This window comes from Pantherophis guttatus, chromosome 3 (assembly GCF_059756535.1).
Source record: "Pantherophis guttatus breed Tessera chromosome 3, ASM5975653v1, whole genome shotgun sequence".
Lineage (NCBI taxonomy): Eukaryota > Metazoa > Chordata > Lepidosauria > Squamata > Colubridae > Pantherophis > Pantherophis guttatus.
The window spans coordinates 190,017,145-190,042,201 of NC_142065.1; the positions used below are offsets into that span (position 1 = coordinate 190,017,145).

At 38.9% G+C, this 25,057-nt stretch overlaps 1 protein-coding gene across 4 annotated transcripts in view; it reads right to left on the reverse strand.

Annotated features, from left to right (window-relative positions):
- Positions 1-25,057, reverse strand: part of RGS22 (regulator of G protein signaling 22) — an 85,084-nt gene that overhangs the window by 54,374 nt on the left and 5,653 nt on the right. For 2 of the 4 annotated variants that reach the window (XM_034422520.3, XM_034422521.3), the window contains exons 3-11: positions 21,906-21,968; positions 19,369-19,596; positions 16,550-16,635; positions 12,766-12,931; positions 10,980-11,124; positions 8,982-9,053; positions 6,198-6,846; positions 4,995-5,156; positions 1,662-1,842 (exon numbers count right to left, since the gene is read on the reverse strand). In XM_034422520.3, the coding sequence (XP_034278411.2) occupies positions 1,662-1,842; positions 4,995-5,156; positions 6,198-6,846; positions 8,982-9,053; positions 10,980-11,124; positions 12,766-12,931; positions 16,550-16,635; positions 19,369-19,596; positions 21,906-21,968 (1,752 nt within the window). Of the gene's footprint in view, positions 1-1,661; positions 1,843-4,994; positions 5,157-6,197; positions 6,847-8,981; positions 9,054-10,979; positions 11,125-12,765; positions 12,932-16,549; positions 16,636-19,368; positions 19,597-20,938; positions 20,991-21,905; positions 21,969-25,057 lie in introns of all 4 variants that reach the window. The other 2 variants (XM_087891369.1, XM_087891370.1) reach the window with 2 other exon arrangements.

A 25,057-nucleotide genomic window follows, 5' to 3' on the forward strand; every position in this document is an offset into this window, starting at 1 on the left:
GTAATTTTAGTGTTACACCAAAATAAAAAAATGTGTTTTTCAGTTCAGGTGAATTTACATTTTAAAAAGTATAGGTTGGACTAAAACAACAGAAGCCTGTGTTCAAGAACAATCTATGTTATAGAGCCACAATGGCGCAGTGGTTAGAATGCAGTACTGCAGGCTACCTCTGCTGATTGCTGGCTGCCTGCAATTTGGCAGATCGAATCTCACCAGGCTCAAGGTTGACTCAGCCTTCCATCCTTCCATGGTTGGTAAAATGAGGACTCAGATTGTTGGAGGCAATATGCTGACTCTAAAAACCGCTTAGAGAGGGCTGTAAAGCACTGTGAATCAGTCTAAGTGCTATTGCTATGCCATGAAGTTTCAAGGAGTACCGTTAGGGTCAGTCACTGTAACACTGACTATTCTACGGATTCATTGTTCGGGGGGAAAAATTGTAGGAGAGAGTGCAATGCAGGTTGCCTTGAATTCCTTGAGGAAAGTCAAGGTATAACAACAAAGGTATGCAAGCCTGCATAGCTACAGTCAAGACAGAGATGTGGCTTTTCCATTTGCAGAAGCAATGTGCCTTGAAATCCCAATTATATGAAATTACAGACAAGGGCTCTCTCTCGCTCTCTCTCCCCTTTAAGATTTATTTCAGGTCCTTTAGATGCTTTTTGTTGCTCTCTAATAGAATGCAGGATGCAGAAGCAAACCCCCCACCTATATACAGGTAGTCCTCAATTTACAACCAGAGCTGAGCCAAAAAATTATGTTGCTAAGTGAAACATTTGTTAAGCGAGTTCTGCCCCACTTTATGATCTTTCTTGCCACAGTTGTTAAGTGAATCATTGCAGTTGTTAAGTTAGTAATATGGTTGTTAATCTGGCTTCCCCATTCACTTTGCTTATCAGAAGGTCATAAAAACTGATAACATGATCTCAGGACACTGCAACCGTCATAAATACGAACCAGTTGCCAAGCGTCTGAATTTTGATCACATGACTTGGGGGAACACTGCAATGGTCACAAGTGTGAAAAATGGTCATAAGTCACTTTTTTCAGTGCCATTGTAAAGTAAAATAGTGATACCTAGTGGTTACCCATATTTTTGCAGTCTAGATATGGTACAGGTAGTCATTGATTTACAACTAATCACCTAGCAACCGTTTAAAGTTCAAAGAGATTCAAAGTTCTGATGGCTATTTCCTACCCCCCAGTTACATGACTTCATTTTGGGCACTGAGTAACTGGCCTGCACTTACAGCAGTTCCCTCAGTCATGTGACCACAGTTAATGTCTTTTTTTTTTTTCAGAAACCAAGGATTACTTCCAGTTTCTGGCAAAAAAAAAATACCCCATAGAGAACAATGGGTTCACTTAACAACTCTGGTGTTCTGCTACAACCATTACAATAAAAGCTGTAAAATCAGGCATGGTCATATGGTGGCCCACTTAATGACTGCCATGACTTACAACCAAAATTGTTGGTGTCAGTTACGGTCATAGGTCGAGGACTGTATTCCAACACTCCATTATATAGCTAAGCAGACTACGCTGATTATGACTCTTACTCGCAAGCCCAGCCTTTCAATCATAGTCTTTCCTTCAATGCTTCTTATATTGGTAAGACAGACCCCTTTACTTTTGCCAAGGTTTAATGTAACAAGCAATACCTGATAACATGGAAATGCTATTTTTGGCATGCAGGATTTCGGCCTGAGTGGTAGCAGGGACACCATCTGTGGGAAAGGATCCACGTCAATTCGTGGTTTCTGTTGCCGAGCGTGCCAGATTTTCAGCTTGGTAACTGTGGCCTGAATGGTAGCTTTATGAGTTACACAAAATCGGGGACCCCTGAGAAGAAAAAGACTCGTTATGGCTAGATCTTGAATTTTATTTATGCTATTAGTCTGTTCTCTTATTCAGTTCCCTAGATTATTAAAGGGTAGACTTCAGTCTGTGACCCCAAACCTCTTGAGCACGGGTGTCAATCCCAATCACATCACAGGCTGTATCATGACATATCAGGTTTTTTTTTTTTTTACACTTGAGGGGCCAGAGTGGGCGTGACCTGTGCGGGCCACATCCGGCCCGTCAGCCGCTTATTTGACACGAGCCACAGACAAAACTCTTGAAACTCTTTTTTTTTTTGTAGTGGTGGAAGCATTTGGAGGTTGTAAGTTGAATGGTAGAACAAATGGTTTAAACTTTGAAAAGATTTCAGTCTCGATTTTTAGAATTCCACCACTAAAATGTACAAAAGGGAGTCTGAAATTTTCAGTGCATCTTAGTCTGGGACATCATTGTTGTCACTAGCAACACCCCTGCAGCTTCATATACTGTAGGACACAGAAAACAAAGGTTAGATTTCTTTTCTCTTGATGTGTAATAGTTCAATTAGAAATGTTGATTCCTAACTGTCAGGCACAGAAAATACTCCAGTCTTCCCCAAATGAGCTGCTAGAATCACTGATCTGCATTAACTCAGATATAAATTTATTATTCTATATAGAGAATAATTTCCTGCCTAAGCAGGGGTTGGACTTGAAGGCCTCGAAGGTCCTTTCCAACTCTGTTATTTTAAGATCATCCCAGTTTACCCCAACGATGCCCTTGAAGTGATGTCCCAGTGCCTGGAGGCTGTGAGGATCTGGATGGGGAGGAACAGGCTCAAGCTCAACCTTTCCAAGACTGAGTGGCTGTGGCTCCCGGCATCCCGATATAGTCAGTTGACTCCATCACTGACTATTGGGGGCGAGTCTTTGGCCCCCACAGAAAGGGCTCGCAATCTGGGAGTCCTCCTGGATAGGCAGCTGTCTTTGGAGGAACATCTGACGGCTGTTACCAGGGGGACCTTTTATCAGGTTCGCCTGATTCGCCAGTTGCAGCCCTTTCTTGATCAGGATTCCCTGTGCACAGTCACTCACGCCCTCGTCACCTCTCGCCTTGACTACTGCAACGCTCTCAACATGGGGCTCCCCTTGAAGAGCACCCGGAGGCTCCAACTCGTCCAGAACGCAGCAGCGCGGGTAGTGACGGGAGCAGCATGGCGCTCCCATGTAACACCGCTCCTGCGCGAGCTGCACTGGCTCCCAGTGGTCTTCCGGGTGCGCTTCAAGGTGTTGGTCATCACCTTTAAAGCACTCCATGGCATAGGGCCTAGCTATCTTCGAGACCCCCTGCTGCTACCAACGACCTCCCATCGACCCGTGCGCTCCCACAGAGAGGGCCTCCTCAGGGTGCCATCGGCCAAACAATGTAGGCTGGTGACCCGCAGGGGGAGGGCCTTCTCTGTGGGGGCACCTACCCTCTGGAATCAGTTGCCCCCAGAGATAAGGAGAATCCAAGACCTCAGTGCCTTTCGCCGTGCCCTTAAAACCCACTTTTTCCAGCAAACCGGGCTGGCTTAAGAAGAAATTTTTAAATGTTTTAATTGGTTTGTGATTTTTAATTTTTGGGCCAAATTTATATATATTTTAATTGTTTTTTAATATTTGTATTTCATGTTCTTAATTCTGGCTGTACACCGCCCTGAGTCCTCAGGGAGAAGGGCGGTATATAAATTGGAAATAAACTAAACTAAACTAAACTTTACGGCTCTTGGACTGCGAAAATGCAACCGAACCTGATTTGTGGCTATATTTTACAGCGAGATATAATTAATTAATTATAGAATTCTGGTAAGAAGCAAATTAGATGCTCCAAGCCTGAAGCCTGAGCACTCTATATATCAGAAGTAATATCTTCAGTGACGCTTGGAAAATAATGGACAGGCAATATCACTATCTCAAAAAAAAAAAAAAAATGCACGAATACCCTTGGGCAAGTCATCCTACTCCCAACTGAATAGCTGCATTTGCATTAGCTGAATGGACAAATGACATTGCTAAACTGGAAAAAGTGCATTATGAGATGCAAACATGCAATTTATGCAGGTGATTCAATTACATGATTTACAAAGATCGGTGATCTCTGAGTTTGGTTGTTTTTTTTGCAGCTATTTCATTATTCTACCAGATAACATCATCAGTACAGATGATTTAATCCACTTGGGTAATGAAATGACTGCAAGAAAACAACCAAGCTCAGAGACCACCAAGGACCCTATAATTCAACCCTGAGCTATATATATTTTTTTCTAATGATATATGATCTACTTCCATAAGGAAAGCCAGAATTCAATACTGTTACGAACAGGTCATAACAATCATACAAATCTCTTTTAATCATGATGGTTTTTATGTGATCATATACACATTGTCTTTAGAAATGTTTAATTAAAGTACACCTGCTCCTAATTGATTTTGCCTGAATCATTTTCCTTTGCCTGTATCAGTTAAACTTCCACTATAATGAATAGATTCTATATCTCATCATAAAGTATTATCCACTTCTGGCCAGAATTAAGTGGTCCGTTTAGGAACAAATGGTTTGCAGAACAAATGGTTTGCAGAGTATAATTTCAACTCTTATACCAGTGATGGCTAACCTTTTTGCCATCGCGTGCCAGAAGCAGGGGGGGGGGAGTGCGGGGTGGTCGCGCACGTGCTTGCCCACACCCATAATTCTATGCATCCTCCCGCCCCCACACTCATGCATGTGCAACACCCCCCCGTGCTCCTCCCGTTTTTGGCATGTGATGGCATGGTGGACCCAGTAGGCCAGTTTTTTGCCCTCCCCAGGCTCCAGAGGCTTTCTAGGAGCCTGGGGAGGGTGAAAACAGCCTTCCCCACCCCCTCTGGAGACCCTCTGGAGACCAAAAACAGCCCATTTGCCGGTTTCCGATGGGCCCAGAAGGCCCGAAAATCAGCTGGCCAGCGCATGCATGTGTGCTGGAGCTGAGCTAGGGCAACGCTCGCATGCCCACCAATATGGCTCTGCGTGCCACCTGTGGCACACGTGCCCTAGGTTCGCCATCATGGTCCAATACCATCCAATCACAACAGCTCCAGTGTTCAGAAAAAGCAATCTAATTTAATAAATGTACCAATATTTCATCCTTTTACCAGTAAAGCAGCAAAGGTTTCACCACTTCAGACTGGATGCCCTTTAAATTATACACATTCCATTGATCGCCATCCACCAGGTTGAGCTTGAACAGAACTTCAAAAGTCAGGTAATAATCTCCATTGCTTGCCAGGTATAATTTTTTCATCCGATCAAGCTGTCTTGAATCAAGGAAAATATTAACATAATATATGCACAGATAAACACTGGGAAATAATTCAGAAAAAGACATCCAACTCTAAAGCTCTTTTACATTTTAAATGGAATTCCATCTTTCTTCACAAAATAAGGGCCAGGGTTTAGAACATATAGCCACAATAACCTTCTTATCCTGGTGCTTTCCAAAAAGCTGAGTTGGAATTATCATCAACTACAGGTAGTCCTCGACTTGCAACAGTTCATTTAGTGATCCTTTAAAGTTACAAGGGCACTGAAAAAATGTGATTTATGAACCGTTTTTCACAGTTACCACATTTGCAGCACCTCCATGCTCGTATGATCAAAATTCAGATGCTTGGCAACTGGCTCATATTTATGACTGTTGCTTTGTCCCAAGGTTATGTGATCACCTTTTGCAAGCAAAGTCAATGCGGAAGCCAGATTTATTTAACAACTGGGTTACTAATTTATCAACGGCAGTGGTTCACTTAACAACTGTGGCAAGAAAGGCTGTAAAATTGGGCAAAACTCAACAAATGTCTCACTTAACAACAGAAATTTTGGGCTCAATTGTGGTCATAAATCGAGGATTACCTGTATATCCAACATGAAAAGAGGAAAGTAGGTCCAATACATTTCAAGTTCACTAGTTTGGGGGATACTACCTTACTCCTTAGTTACTAAAATATCAAATAAGATGTATTCTGGGAGAAATCTTACATGGTTTATAACCAGCTTGATACTTAAGAATATCATCCGTCTTCATATTTCTCCTGCTTTTTCTGCTTCTAGGTTGTCCTTAATTTATGATTATAATTGGAACCAGAAATTCCATTGGTAAGCAAGGCAGTAAAGTGAATTGTGCCTGATTTTACATGCTTTTTTGTCACAAATATGGGAAACTAATTTGCGGTGGTTATGGGAAATGAACTTGTCAGAAGGAAGATCTGACAAATAAACATAAACCAAAATGAAAACAGCAACTAAACTCATCCAATATCTTCATCTCCGAAGGCTCATTTTATATTAAAATCTGGAAATACCTTTTCTGCCTTTTAAAACTCTTCAGGACCTTCAGTCGTTCAATATCTATCCATAGCCACCAGTATTTTTCTCCCAAAGTTCCTCTGATGAATTTTTTAAATCTTTCAAATTCATGTCTGCTACCAATGTCATACGTCTTGTGGCTCACACACCAAGCAGCTCTGGTTTCAGTATTATCCTTTTCTGATTTTGCAGAAATGTCACTCTTCACATCTATTCCATCAACCGTTCCATCAGCAAAAGACTTTTCAAAGCCTGACTCTATGGACTTTTCACTGCTTGCTAACTCATATATAAAAACTCTAGTTGTTTTACTGAAATTGATGTCAAAGGGACTGTATTCAGGTGGCTGGCCAGTGACTACTGCAACAGAGTTTTTTAGTACATATTTAACAAAGGCGAAAGAAAACTCATCCATAGTGTGAAAAGATGCCAATTCTTGATATTGCATAAGGTCTTCACTCTTTCCCTCCTGAGGAGGGAGTCTAAGTTCCCAGTCTTGTCCTAAGTATGCTCTTAATAATGTCTGTGAAGGAGTATCAGGAAGTGACAAAGAATAACCTTCATCTATGCTTCTTCTGGCTTCTATCTTTTGAACAAGTGGGACATCAGTTAAATTGGGCTTCTTCTTAATTCTGGATTCAGAACCTGCATGAAAATTACAGATCAACCCTCCAAAGACCACCAACATACTAACATAATCATTAATTCAAATATGTAAAAATTGTTCTATCTCACTATCCAGAAATGGCTTCTTTTCTCAAACATTTCTGTAAGTCAGAATCTAACTTTTGAGTTGATATTATTTTACAAAAAAAAAGTTAAGAACTGCCCCAAGTCACCATGATTTGTCTCCTATCACATATGTCTGAATTTATTTTTCAGCCTGAATGTGAAACAAAAGAACGTCTAGAGGTATGCAAAAAAAAAAAATTAAGGCAGAAAGTGGGGGCAATATTTTCTCCCAGAAGAAATTATTATATTCCAGAGGTTCTCCAAGAGTTCCAGGCCAGGCAATTCAGCTGAGTCAAAACCTGGACAACTTTTATTGATATACTATTTAGACAAAACAAAGTCTAGATGGGTTCAGTAGGAGGTGACAGTTTTTTCCACTATTCTCCAAGCAAATCCACCACAACATATCGGTAATATTTTGGTGTTCTTCCTGCCCACAGTTTTATTTATTTATTTTTATTAATATATCAAACTTCTTAACCCCCCATTTCCATTGTACAGGGGCTCTTTCCCACAATCTTTCCAGCAGTTTCCCATCCACACACCTCTCAGCTGCTGTTGATGTCAAAGCCTGGCATATTCCACCAACTAACCAACCAACTAACTAACCAACCAACCAACCAGTGGTGGGTTGCCCTCCTGGTTCGCACCAGTTCTATAGAACCGGTAGTAAAACCGGCAGGAGCTTCCACCCACCGACTCCAATGTCATCAAAATGCTTCTGCGCATGCGCAGAAAAGGGTGCACATGGCCCCGTTGCGAACCAGTAGTAAAGGTAAGTAGAACCCACCCCTGCAACCCACCAACCAACCAACCAACCCATATCCCCAATATCTCCCCTCTATCTCCCTCCTCTGCTAATATACTTAGGTTTGTCATCACTTATCCTGCATAACATTTTGCCTGGAACGTAACAGTCCCTTTTCATTCTGCACACAGGAAAAAAATACTATTTTGCACACCTATAGGTACTAAAACACCCAAATGTGACATACTATGTTAGTTTGAAGCCAGTGCTTCTGTGTGGACACAAGATGCCATCTTATTTATTTTATGCTCCTCTTGCATATTTACCAAAAATCACGCAGCCCATAAATATAAATAAATGTTTTAAATTTGTAACACCGTATATCTTCTCAAAGGAAATAATCATGTTTTTAAAAAACCCTCCATTTTAAGCCTCTTGCACTTCATTTTTTCAATTCTGTATTTATATTAGAGTTGCAAGATTTTCCCATCACATTACTCCTGAATAAATGCAATGAAAGGGCCTTTGGGATATATGTTCCTTAGTGATTAATTAAAAAACACCATGTAAGGAAAGGCAGGGCATTAATATAGATGTGCTCGGGTACTTTGTAAGTGAATATAAGAATGCAAAAATACCACTTCCCTAATTTTTTCAGAGCAAGTACAATAAAAAGCAGGATTTTTCTGCCATGAATTTATAAACCAGGAATAATGAAGCCAGCATTATTGCATCTGCCCAGCATTCCAAATCAAACTATTAAAATCTGGTTGCAAAATAGATAAATTTTGGTGGCACTCCTTCTTAACTTTTTAAAATTCAAAACTGTGATTAAGAATGAGAAAGATGTTTTTTCTCCCTGAAGTCTCCTGGTTCCAGGCCCAACCTCAGCCCTCCTCCAACTTCAAAATGACTGTAGTCAGCACAATTTTAGTTTATTTTTGGTATTTCTTTTGCCATTCAAGAATGGGAACAAGTGACCTCTGAGAAGCAAACCATTGGTCTTGCAGCCCATCAACACATCTCCAAAATTCCCTCTCCCCAATTGTTATCTCAGTGACATCTGTTGCTCCATAGGAGAGGATTTAAAGCTGGCAAATTGTCTCTAGAAACATCTTGTTCCCATTTCCAATTTTATGTTGTAATTAATAACAATAAAGGGCAAAATCAGTTGGCTCTGTCTTCTCAGTGACATGCTTGGTGTGGTCCTTTGGAGCCTTGCAAGACTAAACTTTTCCTTGATGCCTCAAATTTTGTTCTTTCCTGCTATAAATGCAACTTGCCCACAAATACTACTTACCTAAGTGACCACTGTAAGTAGAAGCATTAATAATGGATGAAGAAGAGTTACTCAGTTCTTGAGACTTTATATCTGAAGATAAATGTACAATATAACATTGTTAGGAAAGAATTGGGAAGAAGAGGACAAAAGCTGGGTAGGAGAAGGAAATATGTCCATTACAGGGGGGAGGGGCTGGATAAGATCATCCAAAACCATGGGGTGAGGTACTATCAACATGCAGAACATATCCAACTTTACATCTCCATCCCTGGTGATCCAAGTAATGCTATAGCTTCCCTCTCATGATGCCTGGAGACTGGAGGGGTTTGGATGGGGGACAACAGGCTTTAGCTGAACCCTAGTGAGATAGAGAGGCTGTGAATTCAAGGGGCCTCGGGATTTGGGGGTTTATCATCCTTAGTTCTGGATGAGGTTGCACTACCCCAGACAGATCCAATATGCAATCTGGCAATTCTCCTGGACTCACAAATCCTGTTCAGAGCAGATGGCAGTTGGGGCTAAGAGAGCCTTTGTGCAACTTTGTGTTGTGTGCCAATTACACCCTTTCATGAGACCCTGTGCATAGTCACTCATGCCCTGGTCATCTCCCAGTTGGATTACTGCAACACACTATGCATGGGGCTACTCTTGTAGAATATTCATAAACTACAACTGGTACAGAATACAGCAGCACAGATGGTTCTATAGACCTCTCGGGTGGTACATATGACACCACTGAGATGCGAGTTGCACTGGTTGCCAGTTTGCTTTCAGGTCTAGGTCCAGGTCCAGATCCAGGTGATTGTTACCTTTAGCCCTTTATGGCATGGGCCCAAGGTATCCGAGGAATCACCTTACCCTGTTGGGATTAATCCACCTTATTCATTTCAGTGGAAAGGGCCTACTTTGGATCCCATCAGTCAAAGAATTTCAGCTGGTGAGGTCCAGGAGAAGAGCCTTTTCTGCTGTGGTCTCCATACTATGGAATGTTCTCCCATCAGAGGTGATATCTGACCCCACACTTCTGGCTTTTTGGAAGAGCCTAAACATTTGGCTCTGCTGTTTGACCTGGGATTCGAACGAGGGCACACTACATTGGGGGTGGCTGCCCATCATCTTTGCTTTTTAATTTTAATTTTTTATTGTATTGTAATTGGTTTTTGCACTTTTTAATCCATATTATATTGTAAGCTGCCCAAAGTCACTGTATTAGAGAGAATAAATAAATAAAAGAAATAAATAGATCGTTGTTGCAATAAGCTATATTTTCTAAACTACTTCCATATTGCTGCCTCCAAATTATATAAAAGAGTCTGTAAAGATGAAATCATCAGCACAAGCTCATCTCAAAAAAGGCTTTATCTCTATATGTTTATTAAATCATTAGTGTAATTTATTCATTTATTTAAAGCATTTGTATAGCCACTTATCTTAAAACCAACTATGGGTAGCTTACAGCTAACAAAATAATATATATGCTCATAAAACAAACCATGATAAAACTTAAAAAAAACAAACAGAAAGCCTGATGCTACATCACATTTCCCTGTTGCTATCTGCATTCTCATCTCACCCTGTCTTCATTCTATCCCTACTGGCTTGTTACCATGGAGGTTTCTCAAATAAGATCTACACAACAACTACGTCATTCAGTATATAAACAATTACTACATTACGGCCTTCTTCCTATATTAAGGTTCTCCATTAAGTAACCTTGAGGCTCCAGAGAAATAATAATTGTGATTAAGCAGTATTTAGCTCACTTGTCCCTAAAAATTCATGAAAGTCGATCAACACAATTAGAAGTTTTGCAAAGCAGTGAAAAGGAGAAAGGGAATAGGTTGAAGGACTCAGAAGAAAAATAATGTAAGTTTTTATAAAAAGATGAAATAGAACAAGTTGGGAAAAAAAAAACCATTGACAGACTGGTTGATTGATTTAGTTTGTAAGGCTGCCCAATTGTTCCTCCATCCATGTCTACTACCCTCACATATAATTTCCAATGGTTAATATTACCTTCATGTGTAGACCATGACTTTGAAGTATCAACTGAAAAATGAACACGAGAAGATGTCACAGGACGGGTCATAGAATCAGTAATGATCATGTTCTGACTTTGCTTGGCTAGAGTAAACCAATCCTGTGTCTGAGTAACAGTAGCCTATTAAATAAAACATATGGTGGTTTAAGTTACTTATAAATTAAGCGGAGAAGACAAGTGGTGGAGAAATGTTAAGTCTATATATCTGAGATGTCCCAATTCAAAGGAATATGTGACATAAGGTAAAGAAATCATTTAAGCACACTATATCCCAATCAAGTCAAATAAAAATAAATACAATAAATAGTTACCAATTAATACTATTTATGCCGTGGTTTCTATCAGGCAAAACTGATACATCTACTGCTTATTATCAGTATAAATGTTTTAATTAATTTTATTAATCTTTATCTCATTTCTTATGCACACCATAAACTGATATTCAACCCAAAAGCTTTACTGTAGTCAGAAAGAAGGCTGATACTGTTTTTTCCTCCAGGACTATCTGATCTAATTGGTAAATGTCCTTTTTGTGTAGTTATTGAACTGTCCAGGGTCCAAGCAAAAGAAAAAAGTGTTATTTGTTTCATAACAGTGTAAAAACCAGTTGACTTTGGAGTTATTGCAGAAATGAACTTGTCTTTTATTGCAGAACACAGTCCCTTCTGGATGGTCTTTTGGGGACTATATTCCATGGTTGGAGAACCTACAGTTTTTAGTGAATGGGACAAAAGGGACAGTTGTGCTGGTCCATCACATTCTTTATGCTCTCCCTTCTTCACACGTCCCCTTTTTCTTCCCCTCTTCTTCTAGATGTGTTTAAGTTAGAAAAGAGATTCAGCTTTTGCAATAACCGTTTACACAACAAGGGAATGACCCAGTGCCCCAAATGGTAAAAGAGAAAGTAAAGAAGAAGAAGACAGGGAAAAGAAGGTCTTCCTTTGATCCCCAAATCCCTTCCTTATAATATCCTTCTGCCATGAAAATTTAAACTTTTTTTCAAAGTTTGTCATGTAGAGTTGAGGAAGGCAGGCTGCAGTACACTTGTAGTTCCTCTAAGTTTTCTACTTTAGTATAGTGTGCTAGACTGAGGAAAGCTGCATTCAAAACCCTATTCAGCTAGGAAATCCCCAGGTAAGGATAGGTCAGTCATTCCCTCTCATCTTAACACATTTTTAGGGTAGTAACATGAATAAAATAAACAGCAGGCATCAACAATTAGTGAGAAAATGGGAATATTAAGAAGGATACCTTCATATTCCATGCCCGTTTACATTTAATATTTTATTTGCTGCTCTGCAATCTGAGACGAAAGCAACACACATTAAAACATACACAGCAATGAAAATGTATGCTTAAAAATGACATAAAACCAAGTCAGCCAAATCCAAGAAGGCACCAGTCCACTATAAGAAACTTACAGGCAGACAGAACTTTTGCTGCTGCCCTTGGAACATCCGAACATTGATCACTTAAAAGAAAATACTGATCTCCACATATGATGAGGAAAATTAATAATTTGGGGTTATAAATTCTGATAATGAATGTGGATGAAAGTGGGCATTTTAGTAAGACATAAGAAACAGAATCAATCACTGTGTCTGAACATGTACAGGTATGATTTTCATATGGGAGAATAATATCTTCCAGTTGTCACCCTGATAGGTAACACATCAACTTGAACCAGAGGGGGAAAAACCCTCCCACTCTTACTTTATTCTTCACACGATACTCTTATTTACAACACTCGATGTATTTTACCTTGCCAAGAGAAACATAGAACCTTTTCATAATCAAATCATCTTCTTTGTCCTCAGGGCTTTCTATGGTGGGTGGACCTTTTGAGAACCAAGGATAATACGTTTTGTCTATAACAAAACTGATCCCAGTTTTGCTCCATTCCACTTGTGAAATAAGTTTAGCTAATCTACAAAGAAGTGACAAATAGCATAAAGTAATTTAAGGTTACTCAGATAATATTAACATCAACAAAACTACTGTTCTTTTAAAGAAACCAAGCTCAAAGACATTATCTTAATTCAATATGATATAATAAATATAATATAATATAATATAATATAATATAATAAATATAATATAATATAATATAATATAATATAATATAATATAATATAATATAATATAATATAATATAATATATTTTAATCCTATTCAGAGTTTTAAATGTTTTGAAGAGTATCAGCAGCCTTCAGATCAAGTTCATCTAGAAATTTGTCAAGAAAGTCTTGGGGAAAGTTTTATAAGCACTCTTAGTTAATTTGTTTTAATGCAGACAAGAAAGAATTCCTGTATTTACTCATAAGATCCCTCTGGCACAGAACATAGAAATCTATTCCATCCAGAGGTGGGATTCACTTACCTTGCCTACCGGTTCGCAACTGTGAGCATGTGCGCCTTGTGTACATGCACAGTGCTCACGCATTACGTCCAGGCGGGTGGGTGGAGCCTCCCACAGTTACTGCTACTGGCTCGCCTGATCCAGAGAGAACTGGCTGAATCCCACCACTGATTCCATCCTATATACAGGTAGCCCTCAACTTACAAGCCCAAAATTTCTGTTGCTAAGTGTCAGAAGGTCGCAAAAGATTATCACCAACCCCAGCACACTAGAACTGTTATAAATATGAACCAATTGCCAAACATCTGAATTTTGATCACAGGATCCTGTGACCATGGGAGAGCCGAGTGTGAAAAACAGTCATCTCACTTATTTTAGTAATGTTGTAACTCTGAACAGTCACTAAACGAAAGGTTGTACATTGAGAACTACCTGTACAGTATACATTTAGCTCCAACATTTAAATCAAGCCTTTCCCTTTTTCAGGTTGATGGATTCTTTGCCATTCTTTTTCAGATCTTGTCAAATTGTAATGCACTTGCTCAATATTTTCCCTCTCTCCCTCTCTCTCTCCTTCCCTCCCCCATCTCCCTCCCCCTTCCCCCAGCTGCACTGGATCCTAATCAGCTTTACCATTTAAAGCTAGTCCATACTGCTAGGGTGATTATTGCTAGGGTGCAGCCCAGGGGTGGGTTCTACCTACCTTTACTACTGGTTTGCAACAAGGCCGCACCTGCGCACTCGCTTCGCTCACATGTGCGCTCTTCTACACTTGCGCAGAAGCTTCTGCGCATGCGCAGAAGCATTCTGATGACGTCAGGGTTGGTGGGCAGAGCCTCCCGCCGGTTTTACTACCAGTTCTATAGAACTGGTCCGAACAACCCACCACTGGTGCAGCCTGGAGACACTATATTTAATTGATCCATGATTGCAAAGTAGTTATGGTTCTTAGTTCTTCTGAATCTCACATGGTGTCACAGCTAAATCACTCATTTTTCAAAAAATGATTGACTCATTTACCTTTATCTCCTTACATTTAGTTCTATTTTTCACTATTTTGGATTTTCAGTGATGCCAGCAGAAAAACATTTGTTTTTTCCAGAGGTGAAAATGCCTCATGACATTGTTTCTGATGGCTGAAGAAATAGTTTTAGGGCAGGGGTATCAAACTCGCGTCATCATGGTGGTGTCATGTGAAGTATTGCGACTTTTTTCCCCTTCTCTAAACTGGGCGAGGGCGTGACCAGCGCATGACACATCCGGCCTGCGGGCCGCGAGTTTGACAGCCCTCCTTTAAGGCAGTGGGTAATGCCTTAGCTTCAGGGCATTGCTTCCTATGCCTCGAACATATTACACTTGAGTTGTAGAACAATTTAACAAGCAGATACGTAAACATCCTTAAAATTCATCCAGTTGTGAATTTTTCAATCCCTAATTAACAACAACATGACTTTGTGAGCAAAAAGTTTCCTATTGTTTTTATTTCTGGTACAAAATCTCTAACCTAAATCCCTAACCTTCCTTGCCTTAACCAGGACTAAAGTTAATCAGACTAAGTCTTAAATACTGTAGTATGAACAATTTGGATTTGAAGCTAACTTCTCCACTGGTTCTCATTTACAACTGCTTTAATTAACCCTAGAATATAGATATAGAATCATGGGGCTGGAAGGGACCAGCCTAGTCTAATCCCATTCTTGAGGCAAGAGACCTTATAACAGGGGTGTCAAACTGGATTTCTTAGAGGGTCAGACCAGCACTGTAGTTCTTTGGGGGGGGGAATGGGACAGCTGCCTCCTACAGCACCCTGCCAGCCAAAATGGGACATGGGGGTTCATGTGCAGCCCCCCGCGCCTCGTTTTTGCCCTCCATGGCCTCCTGCAGCACTCTGCCAGCCAAAAACTAGCCCCGTGCGGGCTGTTTTCAGGGCCATATTTGGACCGTTTTCAGCCGGCAAAATGGTGCAGGAGGCCATGGAGGGTGAAAACGAGGCACGGGGGGGGGCGCAAGCAACCCATTTTAGCCGCCAGAGGCACCACAGACCAGTCCTTTGATTTTCCAGGCCAGCCCCACAGGCTGGATTTAAGCACCCTGCAGGCCTTGAGTTATACCCTGCCTTATAACATCCCAGTCAAATAGTTGTCTAATTATTTTTGAAAACCTCCAGTGATGGAGCTCCCACAACTCTGGGAGGTAAACTATTCCACTCATTGTTATAATTCTCAGAAAATTTCTCCTTACTTCTAGGTTGGATCTCTCTTTAAAAAGCTTCCACTCATAACTTCTTGTTCTGCCCTCTGGTGCTTTGGAGAATAAGTCAGTCTCTCTCCTCTGTACAATCTCTCATGTATTGGAAGACAATTATGTCCCTTAACCCCTCTCTCTTCGATTGGCTAGACATACCTAGCTCCCTCAACTATTCATTATACAATTTAGTCTCTGGAACCTTTATCATTATTGCTGCTTACTTTCTAGAATCTTAGCATCATTTTTGTTTCGTGGTGACCAAAACTGTATGCAGTATTCCAAGTGTGGTCTCATTAGTGCGATATAAAGCAGCATTATCACTTTTCGTGATCTTGATGTTATCTCTCGGTTGATGCAGCCTACGACTGCACTGTCTTTTTTGGTAGCTGCAGCACACTGCTGGTTCATATTAAGTGGTGCTTCACTTAAGAACTCCCTAGATCCCTCTCGCTGTTACTGCTATTGAGCCAAGTACCACCTATTCTGTAGCTATGCATTTGGTTTGTCCTGCCTAAGTGCAGGACTTTACTTTTCTCATCACTGAACTGCATCTTTTATGTGTGGGCGGGTTGACGACACAACCTTTTCCCTGTAACAGAAGGATTATATTATGTCTTCCTTAAATGCTGCCAATATTTGAATTTTTAAGAATAGCAGATAGATTGATACACTTACCAAATTAGGTAAAAAAAACCAGAAAAATGAGATATAATGCAAGAAAATTTTAAATTAATCAAAGTAGTACTTAAATATAGACAATGACTTTTGGCCATACATGATTGCTTGTGAAGGCTATAAAAATAAGGTTAGTTTCATTGCTATTATTCTCATAAGCCATTAAAATTATATATGTGTGGCCAAAACAATCCAGTTTTTGTTGTTGTTTTTGAGAGAAACTTGCAGTTTTAAAACTTAGATTCTAATTAGAAGTCAAAATACCTGTATTCAAAGTAGCAATCACTCTCTAAAAATGCTGGAAATCTATTCTTTTTTATCCATTCAATAGCTTGTTCTCGGTTCAGACTCTAACAAAAGAAAATATATTCTTTAAATTTTATTTGCTGTATTATTAACAAACAGGATGGCATAATCCAACAATTTCCAAATATTTTATAGGAGCTCAGTAGAGCCTAGAAACATACACACAAGTTATTTCATTACCCAACTACGTAACATCATCAGTGCTACTTCTATCAAGCTGTGTTTTATTGGAGGTTTGTATCTGAAACTGGTGGGCAGAACGTGTTGTTGTAGGCATTCCTGCAGAAAAAAATACTTATTCTTTGGCTGAGGCTTGCCTAAATGCAAATTTATCCCGTTTGTATGCTGTCTGAAGCATTTGATACCCATGTGTCTGCCTATTGAAGAGAATATTTGTAGCTTGGCGCTCTCGAGCTTGGTTGTTTTCTTGCTGATGTTTCCCAATTAAGGAAAATCATTAGTGTAACATCATCAGTAGTACTGATGATGTTCCTTAGTTGGGTAATGAAATGTCTGCAAGAAAACAACCAAGATCAGAGTGCATCAAGAATCCCATAAAAAGAAAAATTGCTTGTCAGGATTCATTCCCTATGCAAAACACTGCTCCCCAAACAAAGGATGAAATCTGAAAAAAGACGTATTTCTTAGAATTCGTTTTTATGGAATTGTACTAAAATGATATCCTCTGGCATCCTGTGACATAAACATTCTGATACTGCCATAAAATGCATTTTGATAGAGTAGCATAAAATTGTTCCTTTCTTAGTAGAAGTTGCCTCTCCTCTTGTGGCTTACTAATAATGGTTTCTGGAAAGGCTGAACATGGCTTCTTTACTTTAGCCAGTATTTCTGGATGTAATCAAATAAATTTGTAATTATTTATGCTCAAAACAAATTCCATGCTTTTGTCTCCGTATCCATGAGAAAATAAGTCAGGCCAAAGTCATATTTCTCATATTAGTGGAAACAGCTTCCAAGATGTCAATTTTATAAAAGAAAACTATATTGAATCCTATATTGCATTCATTATTCTTCATTTAGGATTGCGCTATAAATATTTTTGTTGTTATAGTTCATTATTCCCAAACCTGGTGTTGTCAAATGTATTGCAATTACAGTTTTCAAAATTTCTAGCAATGATTTGACTAGATTAGCTGAGAATGCTGGGAACTGCAGATCCAAGACATCAGAAGCTGAAAAAGGTAGTGATAATTCTTTAGTTCAGTCTTGCTCAATATTGGTGCCTTTCAGAAGTGTAGATTTCAACTAGCAGAATTCCCCAGCCAGTATGCAGGCTGCAGAATTCTGGGAGTTGAAGTCCACACTTCTTAAAGCCAAGTTGAGAAACACTTGCTTAGATAGTGAAATTCATATATGTGTGAAGGTTTGAATGGAGGGAAGGAAAGTCATGATAAGTGGATTTGTTTTCTACTTCCATGCTTGAACACCTGCCCTCCTCCCCCCCCCCGGCCACACACACATACTCTTTTGGCAATGATGTACAAAAGGTTTGGTTTCAGTTTTCAGTCTTCACATCATCCCATTTGGAGTTTGAAATGGCTCATGTCACTTATACATATTGGGTTCCCTAAATATTTTAAAAGTAATTCAAGATAGAATTCTAAATAGCTGAATTTAACTTTTTGCACACCGTTTATTAATGGCTTTCTCTCCACATGAGTGCAGGTTCTAAGGATGACAGGGTCTTTAAAAACAACATACAGTTAGATATGTATAGGACCAGACAATGTCATATATACAACAACAATATAGTGCAAATTATACAAAATATGTAATCTGCATCAAGGATATCACAATATATTACATCATCAAAGCTTACATCAGACGTTATGGGACACATTGTTGTGGCCCGCCAGTGGAGCTGGCAGCAGATTCGGACAGTGAGGAGGTTGGGGAGAAACATGAGCCAGTCCTGGAGTCTGGGGAAGGCTCTGATGAGAGCTCTGTGACGGAGGCAGAGAAGGGACCAGGGCCGGATGCCAGTTATCAGCTCCCTTCAGAGATAGACATCAGTGAGGCAGACGAACAGCTGGCACCTGTTCCCAGTGTGTGCATGCGCAGAGTTGCCAGACGAAGGGAACAGCTAAAGAACAAGAGTCAACTTAGGAGTAAGGCCACAGGTGGACAATGAATGGCCCCTCCCAGAGGGAATAAAAGAGAAAGGGGAGTGGAGTTTTCAGGAGACAATTAGTTCGTCTAATTGGTTTGTGACTCTCTGAGACTCTTTGCCAAGTTTTAAAGATATTGGCCTGGCAGCTCTCCAAGCCAGATAAGGTCTGTGACTGTAAATTCTCTCTCGAAAGACTTTGTTGAAGGTGAATGAGAGGAATTCACTGTTTGTTTAATAAAAGGGATTTTGTCGGGACCAGAATTCTGCTTCCTGCTTTTTGGGGAAGCCTAGGTCAGAACACATATATAAACTCAGACTTTCAGATTTACTCACAGAAGTCAGGATGGAAATGGGAGTGGATCCCTACCCACTGATATTCCATACAACTTTCTTACCAGGGTGAATATGAATGTGGATTAAGTTTTAATTACTCCTTTTGAAGGAGCTATACTTCTAGGAAAGTCAAAGCCTTTGAAACTCAGCAACTTTTTAATCACCAGGTATAATCAGAGGAATCATTGCAGGATCAAAAGATTTTAACATCAATCTGATTGATTAAACATGGAACCCCAATTAATATAGCAAGATTTCAGAGTTGGTTGTACATCATATTTCCACAATAATAATAACACCAATTTATTCTTACCATGGTTGAATAATTTGGATTAAAACTGAAGGCTGAGGAAGGGGGAGTTTTAATATCTTTAGAAAAAGAGGGTTGTATCTTTGTCTGCCTTGTAACATCATAAATGGGATTTCGAGGTTTCTGATCCCGAAGCATCTGTTTTAGCTGGTTTTCCATGCTTTGTGGGACATCACTAGCAACTTCAAAAATTCCAAAATCGGGATTAAATTGAATTGGTTCTGCAAATGTCTATAAACATGAAAAGTGAAAGATTAGGATTCAGAAATAGCACAGCACTGAAGGGATATAATCTAATCATGGATTTTATAAATAAAGTGATGGCCTGGAATTCTGCTTGTATTCCTCTTAAGATATCTTAAGCTTTAATTTTAGAGGGTTTCCCCCTCTTCACTATATTTTTATAGCCCTGGGCTTCGTTTTTCTAACTTTCTAGAACAGTGACTTCTGCCTATAAAAAAAATTAACATATCCGTTATTAATGCCATTTAGTAGAGGCATAGAGATATTCATGCATATTTACAGTTTATGTCCATTCAAGCTCCTACCACTTAATCCATTCTGCAGTAATTGATGTGGTCTGTCATAAAAAGAGGAAATATGACTGTAACCTTTTAGCATTCCTGGAGCTTACAGAAAATGTGCCGGTAAGTACATTTTAAAAACAGTTGTAACTTCCCCAACCGGTAGAATTTACCACTATCCTCTGAGCATTCAGAGCTGACCGACTACATTGTGCTGTCTGATGAGAGGAAAAAGCTCATAGATTCTTCTTGGCAAGAAATTAAAACAGTGATAAGAAGTAACTATCAATTTCCTGCCTTTTCCGGACTGCTTAAATTAGCTGCCTGAAGTAGCTCCTTCTTTCTTTGTTGAATTGGCCTTGAGATAACAAAGTTATTATTCATAAGTATCATAAATTTGTGATTGCTAACATTTCTTGGGGGAAAAAATATGCAATGTACTAATGTCAGGCCAAAGTTTCTGTTTTTATTTAATTTGGAGGGAATACAAATTAAAATAACAAAAAGAATAAACTTAATTCCAAATCATTGGAGATATGCTAGTTTATGAGAATATATGAACAAAGCATGTAAATTCTACAATCTGGAACTATTTTAACAGATGCTAGATAATTTTAGTTATGTATTATTTATATAGAAAACTAACCAAGGATAACATTAATTAATCACTTGTATCTATTTTTAATTTCAACTCTGGCAATGGAGCCCAAAGACCCATTTTCCAAAATGCATTCCAATTAATTAAATTGAAAACATCTGGATCTTCTAATGTAATAAAACAGATGCCAATAACAATGTTTTAAATATAAACTGTATTGTCATCTTGGATGCTTGACTACCAATCAATTATAATGTATATAAAGGGATGGAATGAAAGAACTAATAGTCTTCGCCAATAAGCCTAGGCCAAACTACTAAGTTAATCAAAGGCACATGTCTCAATCCAACAAGTGACTTCACTTTTCTGAACTGGATCCTACATATGCAAGGAAGCTCGGAGTATGGGAGGTGTCACATTTGACATCTCAGAGCTCTGAACATTTGCTGACCAGTTGAATCCAGTTCTTCCCCTTCAGTGCAGCTGAAGCAAACTGCAATCACCTGCAATCAACATGGGAAGATGGAGGGAAATCTTTGTTGGTAAAACCCACTCCTTATATACACAGACGTCATGCACGTGCATAAAATAAGCAATATATTATAAATGTGTATACAATAATCATGAGTTACCAACTGTCTTCTGATTTAATCAAACATGATCCCAGCACATATTTGCTAGAACACATATTGAAAGCTCTACAACATGTGTTGTGATTAGGATTCATTCATTCCACTTCTAGATTGTTAAAAGGCAGAAGCAGTTTGCAAATTTGCAGGATGATTTCCAACATTCTAGTACATTAAAAACATTTCTTTTATTGAAATATTTTCTTGTAGTAAAGTGAACAATTAATAGCATCATATATTTGTTTTACTTTAACAATTTGCCCATATACCAATTTTTATGCCTGGGAACCAAATTGTAATCAGGTTTTCATTGGCATTTCCCTGAATAATTTCTATGATGAGCTGCAGCAAAATAAAACTGGACATATCAGACACTCCGTATCAAAGTTGAATAGAACAAACTGAGAAAAGCCAGTGATGAACATGGTCAAGAATTCTCAGCAGATATTCTTAAAAGAACAACAGTTACTTTCTGTTTTGGCCTTTCCATTCATTGCACCACTGTTGCCTTAATTAAGACATTTGCTGAGGTTTCCAGCATGAGATAATTACAACATTCTCCTGAGGGAGTTTTCTGTAAATCTTCTAATGCATGTACTACTTTGGGAACACAGTTTAGGATTTGCAATGATGGGCAGGCAAGCAAGAGGGATTGGATAAGTAAACCAGAATATATTGCATGAGTCATATATTTGTATATGCAGTATAAGTATATATTGTAACCATCTAGTCAATCAATATTATTGGGTTAACTATAAGGAATGTTGGAGCAATATATGTCATACTTACTGGGAGACCCAAAAATTCATTGAAGAAGTCTACAAGTATATTGTCGGTTGCTAAATACTCTTCCTGTGAGAACAGAGAAAGGGGGGGAAATGTGATGTGATGAGGTAGAATAAAGACAATTCTTCTTATTGTAGATTGTAGTTGTTAAGAATTTCCAGAATTCCTGCAGAGTAGCAATAGCACTTAGACTTATAACCGCTTTACAGTGGTTTATAGCCCTCTTTAAGCAGTTTACGAGTCAGCATATTGCCCCCAACAATTTGGGTCCTCGTTTTACCCATCTCGGAAGGATGGAAGGCTGAGTCAACCGGAGTCAAACCTGGTGAGATTTGAACTGCCAAATTGCAGTCAGCCGGCAGTCAGCAGAAGTAGCCTGCAGTACTGCACTCTAACCACTGTGTCACTGTGGCTCAGATTCTAGTCCACGTCAGGTCAGATTATGGTCTGCCTATATGAGCATTACCAGACTAATTAATAATATGCAGCTAAATTGGTAGATTCTTCAGCTGACTGGAGCCTCAGGCCAAGGTCTTCTCTATCATTTGTTGCCTGATCCATTTACAAATAAACATCACTAATCAATGGTAGTTTCCCAATGGACAAGCAGAAAAATCATTCTCAAGCCAGACCCTTCAGCCTAATTCCAGTGAAAGTAAATCTTTACTCTTCCATTTAAAGATATTGGAATCTTTATCATAGCAAGATTCTATTCCATTATATTATATCCAGCTGTGCCTCCAGGTTGACTATGTTGGCTGGGGAATGAAGGGAGCTGAATATCAAAACATCTGGAGTGGTAATATATTTGGATTTATCTCCTTTATTGGCAACTTCAGCTACATTTCCCTTAAGTTTTATGTTTTGGGATATATTGGTTTTGTAACTTTATGAACTCTATCTGCTCAGCTTTCCATTTTCAATTTGGGTATCAATTGAAGGATACTTAAGATTAGATTTAGGTGCAACAGCTACCCTTCCTCAACGTGACTCTAACATCTCCAATGCAAATCAAGTTCTTTTGCCTTAGGTAGTGATTTGGAAGGGGACAAATCTTAGCAAACCTCTAAAATTAATGGGGAGGGAGCAGCAGCACCCTTCAAATGAATTAGAAGTCTCCCACTGACTAAGCTTAGCCTTAGTGTTTTGAAGACTTTGTGTGAAAAATGTTATTAAAAACAGGTTACTATGTCCTATAGCATATTTCACATTTCATCAGTCACAGTGGGCGGATGACAACACTGTAAATGACGGGATATGACAAAAAAGAATGTTAATGGCTTTACTGGCCCAAGAAGCCCATAGAAAACAAATCCCTTGTTAGTTAGGGAATTTGAAGCGGGAGAAAATATGCAGACATCTATGTGTTATTAGCCCATGTTATTGAAAATACCAACTGTGAACTTTTCAATTTTATGACATTATATATATGACTTTCAAAACTGTGTGGGTGTATATGTGTCTTTGAGTCAATACTAACTCCTAGTAAGTGCCTGGAAAAATTCCTGAAGTTTTCTTGGCAAGATTTTTTTCAGAAGTGGTTTGTAATTTTATTTTTAATCTTTTAAAAACCTTTATAATTTCTATAAGAATTATATTTGTATTTTAATATTTAATCTTTTATTATTCCCTGTGTAATAGTACTAGCATCAGAATAATGTAAATTTTAGGAAAGCAAATCTCAAGTGTTAGAATAAATCTCAAGACAAAAAAAAAATTCTACATTTCATATTTAACGCAATGAGTTAGCAGCCAAATGTCCCAAAGGTGCTTTTTCAAGAGGCAACTGGACTATCTGATTTTTCCTCTGAAGACATTACGCTTCTCTTGAGCTGAAGAAGCTTCTTGGATGAGAAGCGAAACGTCTTCAAAGGAAAAATCAGGAAGTCCAGTTGCCTGTTGAAAAAGCACCTTTGGGACAATCATGATCTGGATGACTGAGAATCTCAATAGACATCTAGCAACCAAATATTTATTCTTAAATTTTGAACTTTATGAAAATCCTGGTTGACTAATAATTGAATAATCAACATTCACTGAATAATGAATGTTGTTAAAATGCAGACTTATTTGATAGGGATACAAATCTGAGCTTCAAAAACACAGATAATCAATGGATGGCAGTAAATAGAAATAGAAATTATAAACCAGTTGCTGCCATCTAGTGGGTGTTTGGATTTTTGCAGCAGGAGATCTTCCCAAGCTTTACTGAATGTGCAATATGTCCATATTGGTGCTATGCATTTGTGTTGTTGTAGTGTCAACAGCAGTTTTGGTGAGTTAGATATTATCAGGAATAACAACATATGAAAAATACTTTTCCCATGATAAGAGCCAGCCATGAATACCTTTCCCAATAAAGAAAGAAATCCTGTTGTTCAGACTATGAATGTGTGAAGAGAGGGAAATCTGAATAAAGATGCCTCCCCCTTTAGCAATTACACATGTAGAGGACTCAATGCAATCAAAGAGTAGCTGGTTTTCATTGTTGGCCCCACCCAAAAGGCCTTTAGTTTTTCTCTACAGGGGAAAAGCCTATGTATTCTACATACATGCATCTAAAGTAAGACATTTGCAGAATAAACATTGATTCCACTCTACAGTTTGATTATTAAAAGATATTTCTTGCTTATTAGACACATTCCACTAGGCAATAGTTCTCAACCTTGGCAACTGTAGGATGTGTGGACTTCAATTCCAGAATTCCAGCCAGCATCCTGGAGAGACATATTTACCCAGTCCAGTGGCGGATTAAGGCTCATTGGTGCCCTAAGCACTGACAAATCTTGGTGCCCCCCTCCTTTCAATGAAGAACCAATCTTCATTGGGTTTTTTTTTTCTTTCTCAACTTTGTGGTGCCCCCTTTGGGCCTGGTGCCCTAAGCACGTGCTTAGTCTGCCTAATGATTAATACACCACTGAACCAGTCTGTGAGACATATTTCATAGTCAACTCCTGGCTGTGGAAGTATCAACTTCTGTTTCATTAATGCCCAGTTAATAAAAAGATGCATATACATATAGTCCTTTGGATCCTACCTAGAATATTATTTAAAGTTACAGACAGTCCTTGACTAAACAACCATTCATCTAGTGACTGTTTGAAGTTACATCAGCACTGAAAAAAGTGACTTATGACCATTTTTCACACTTACGA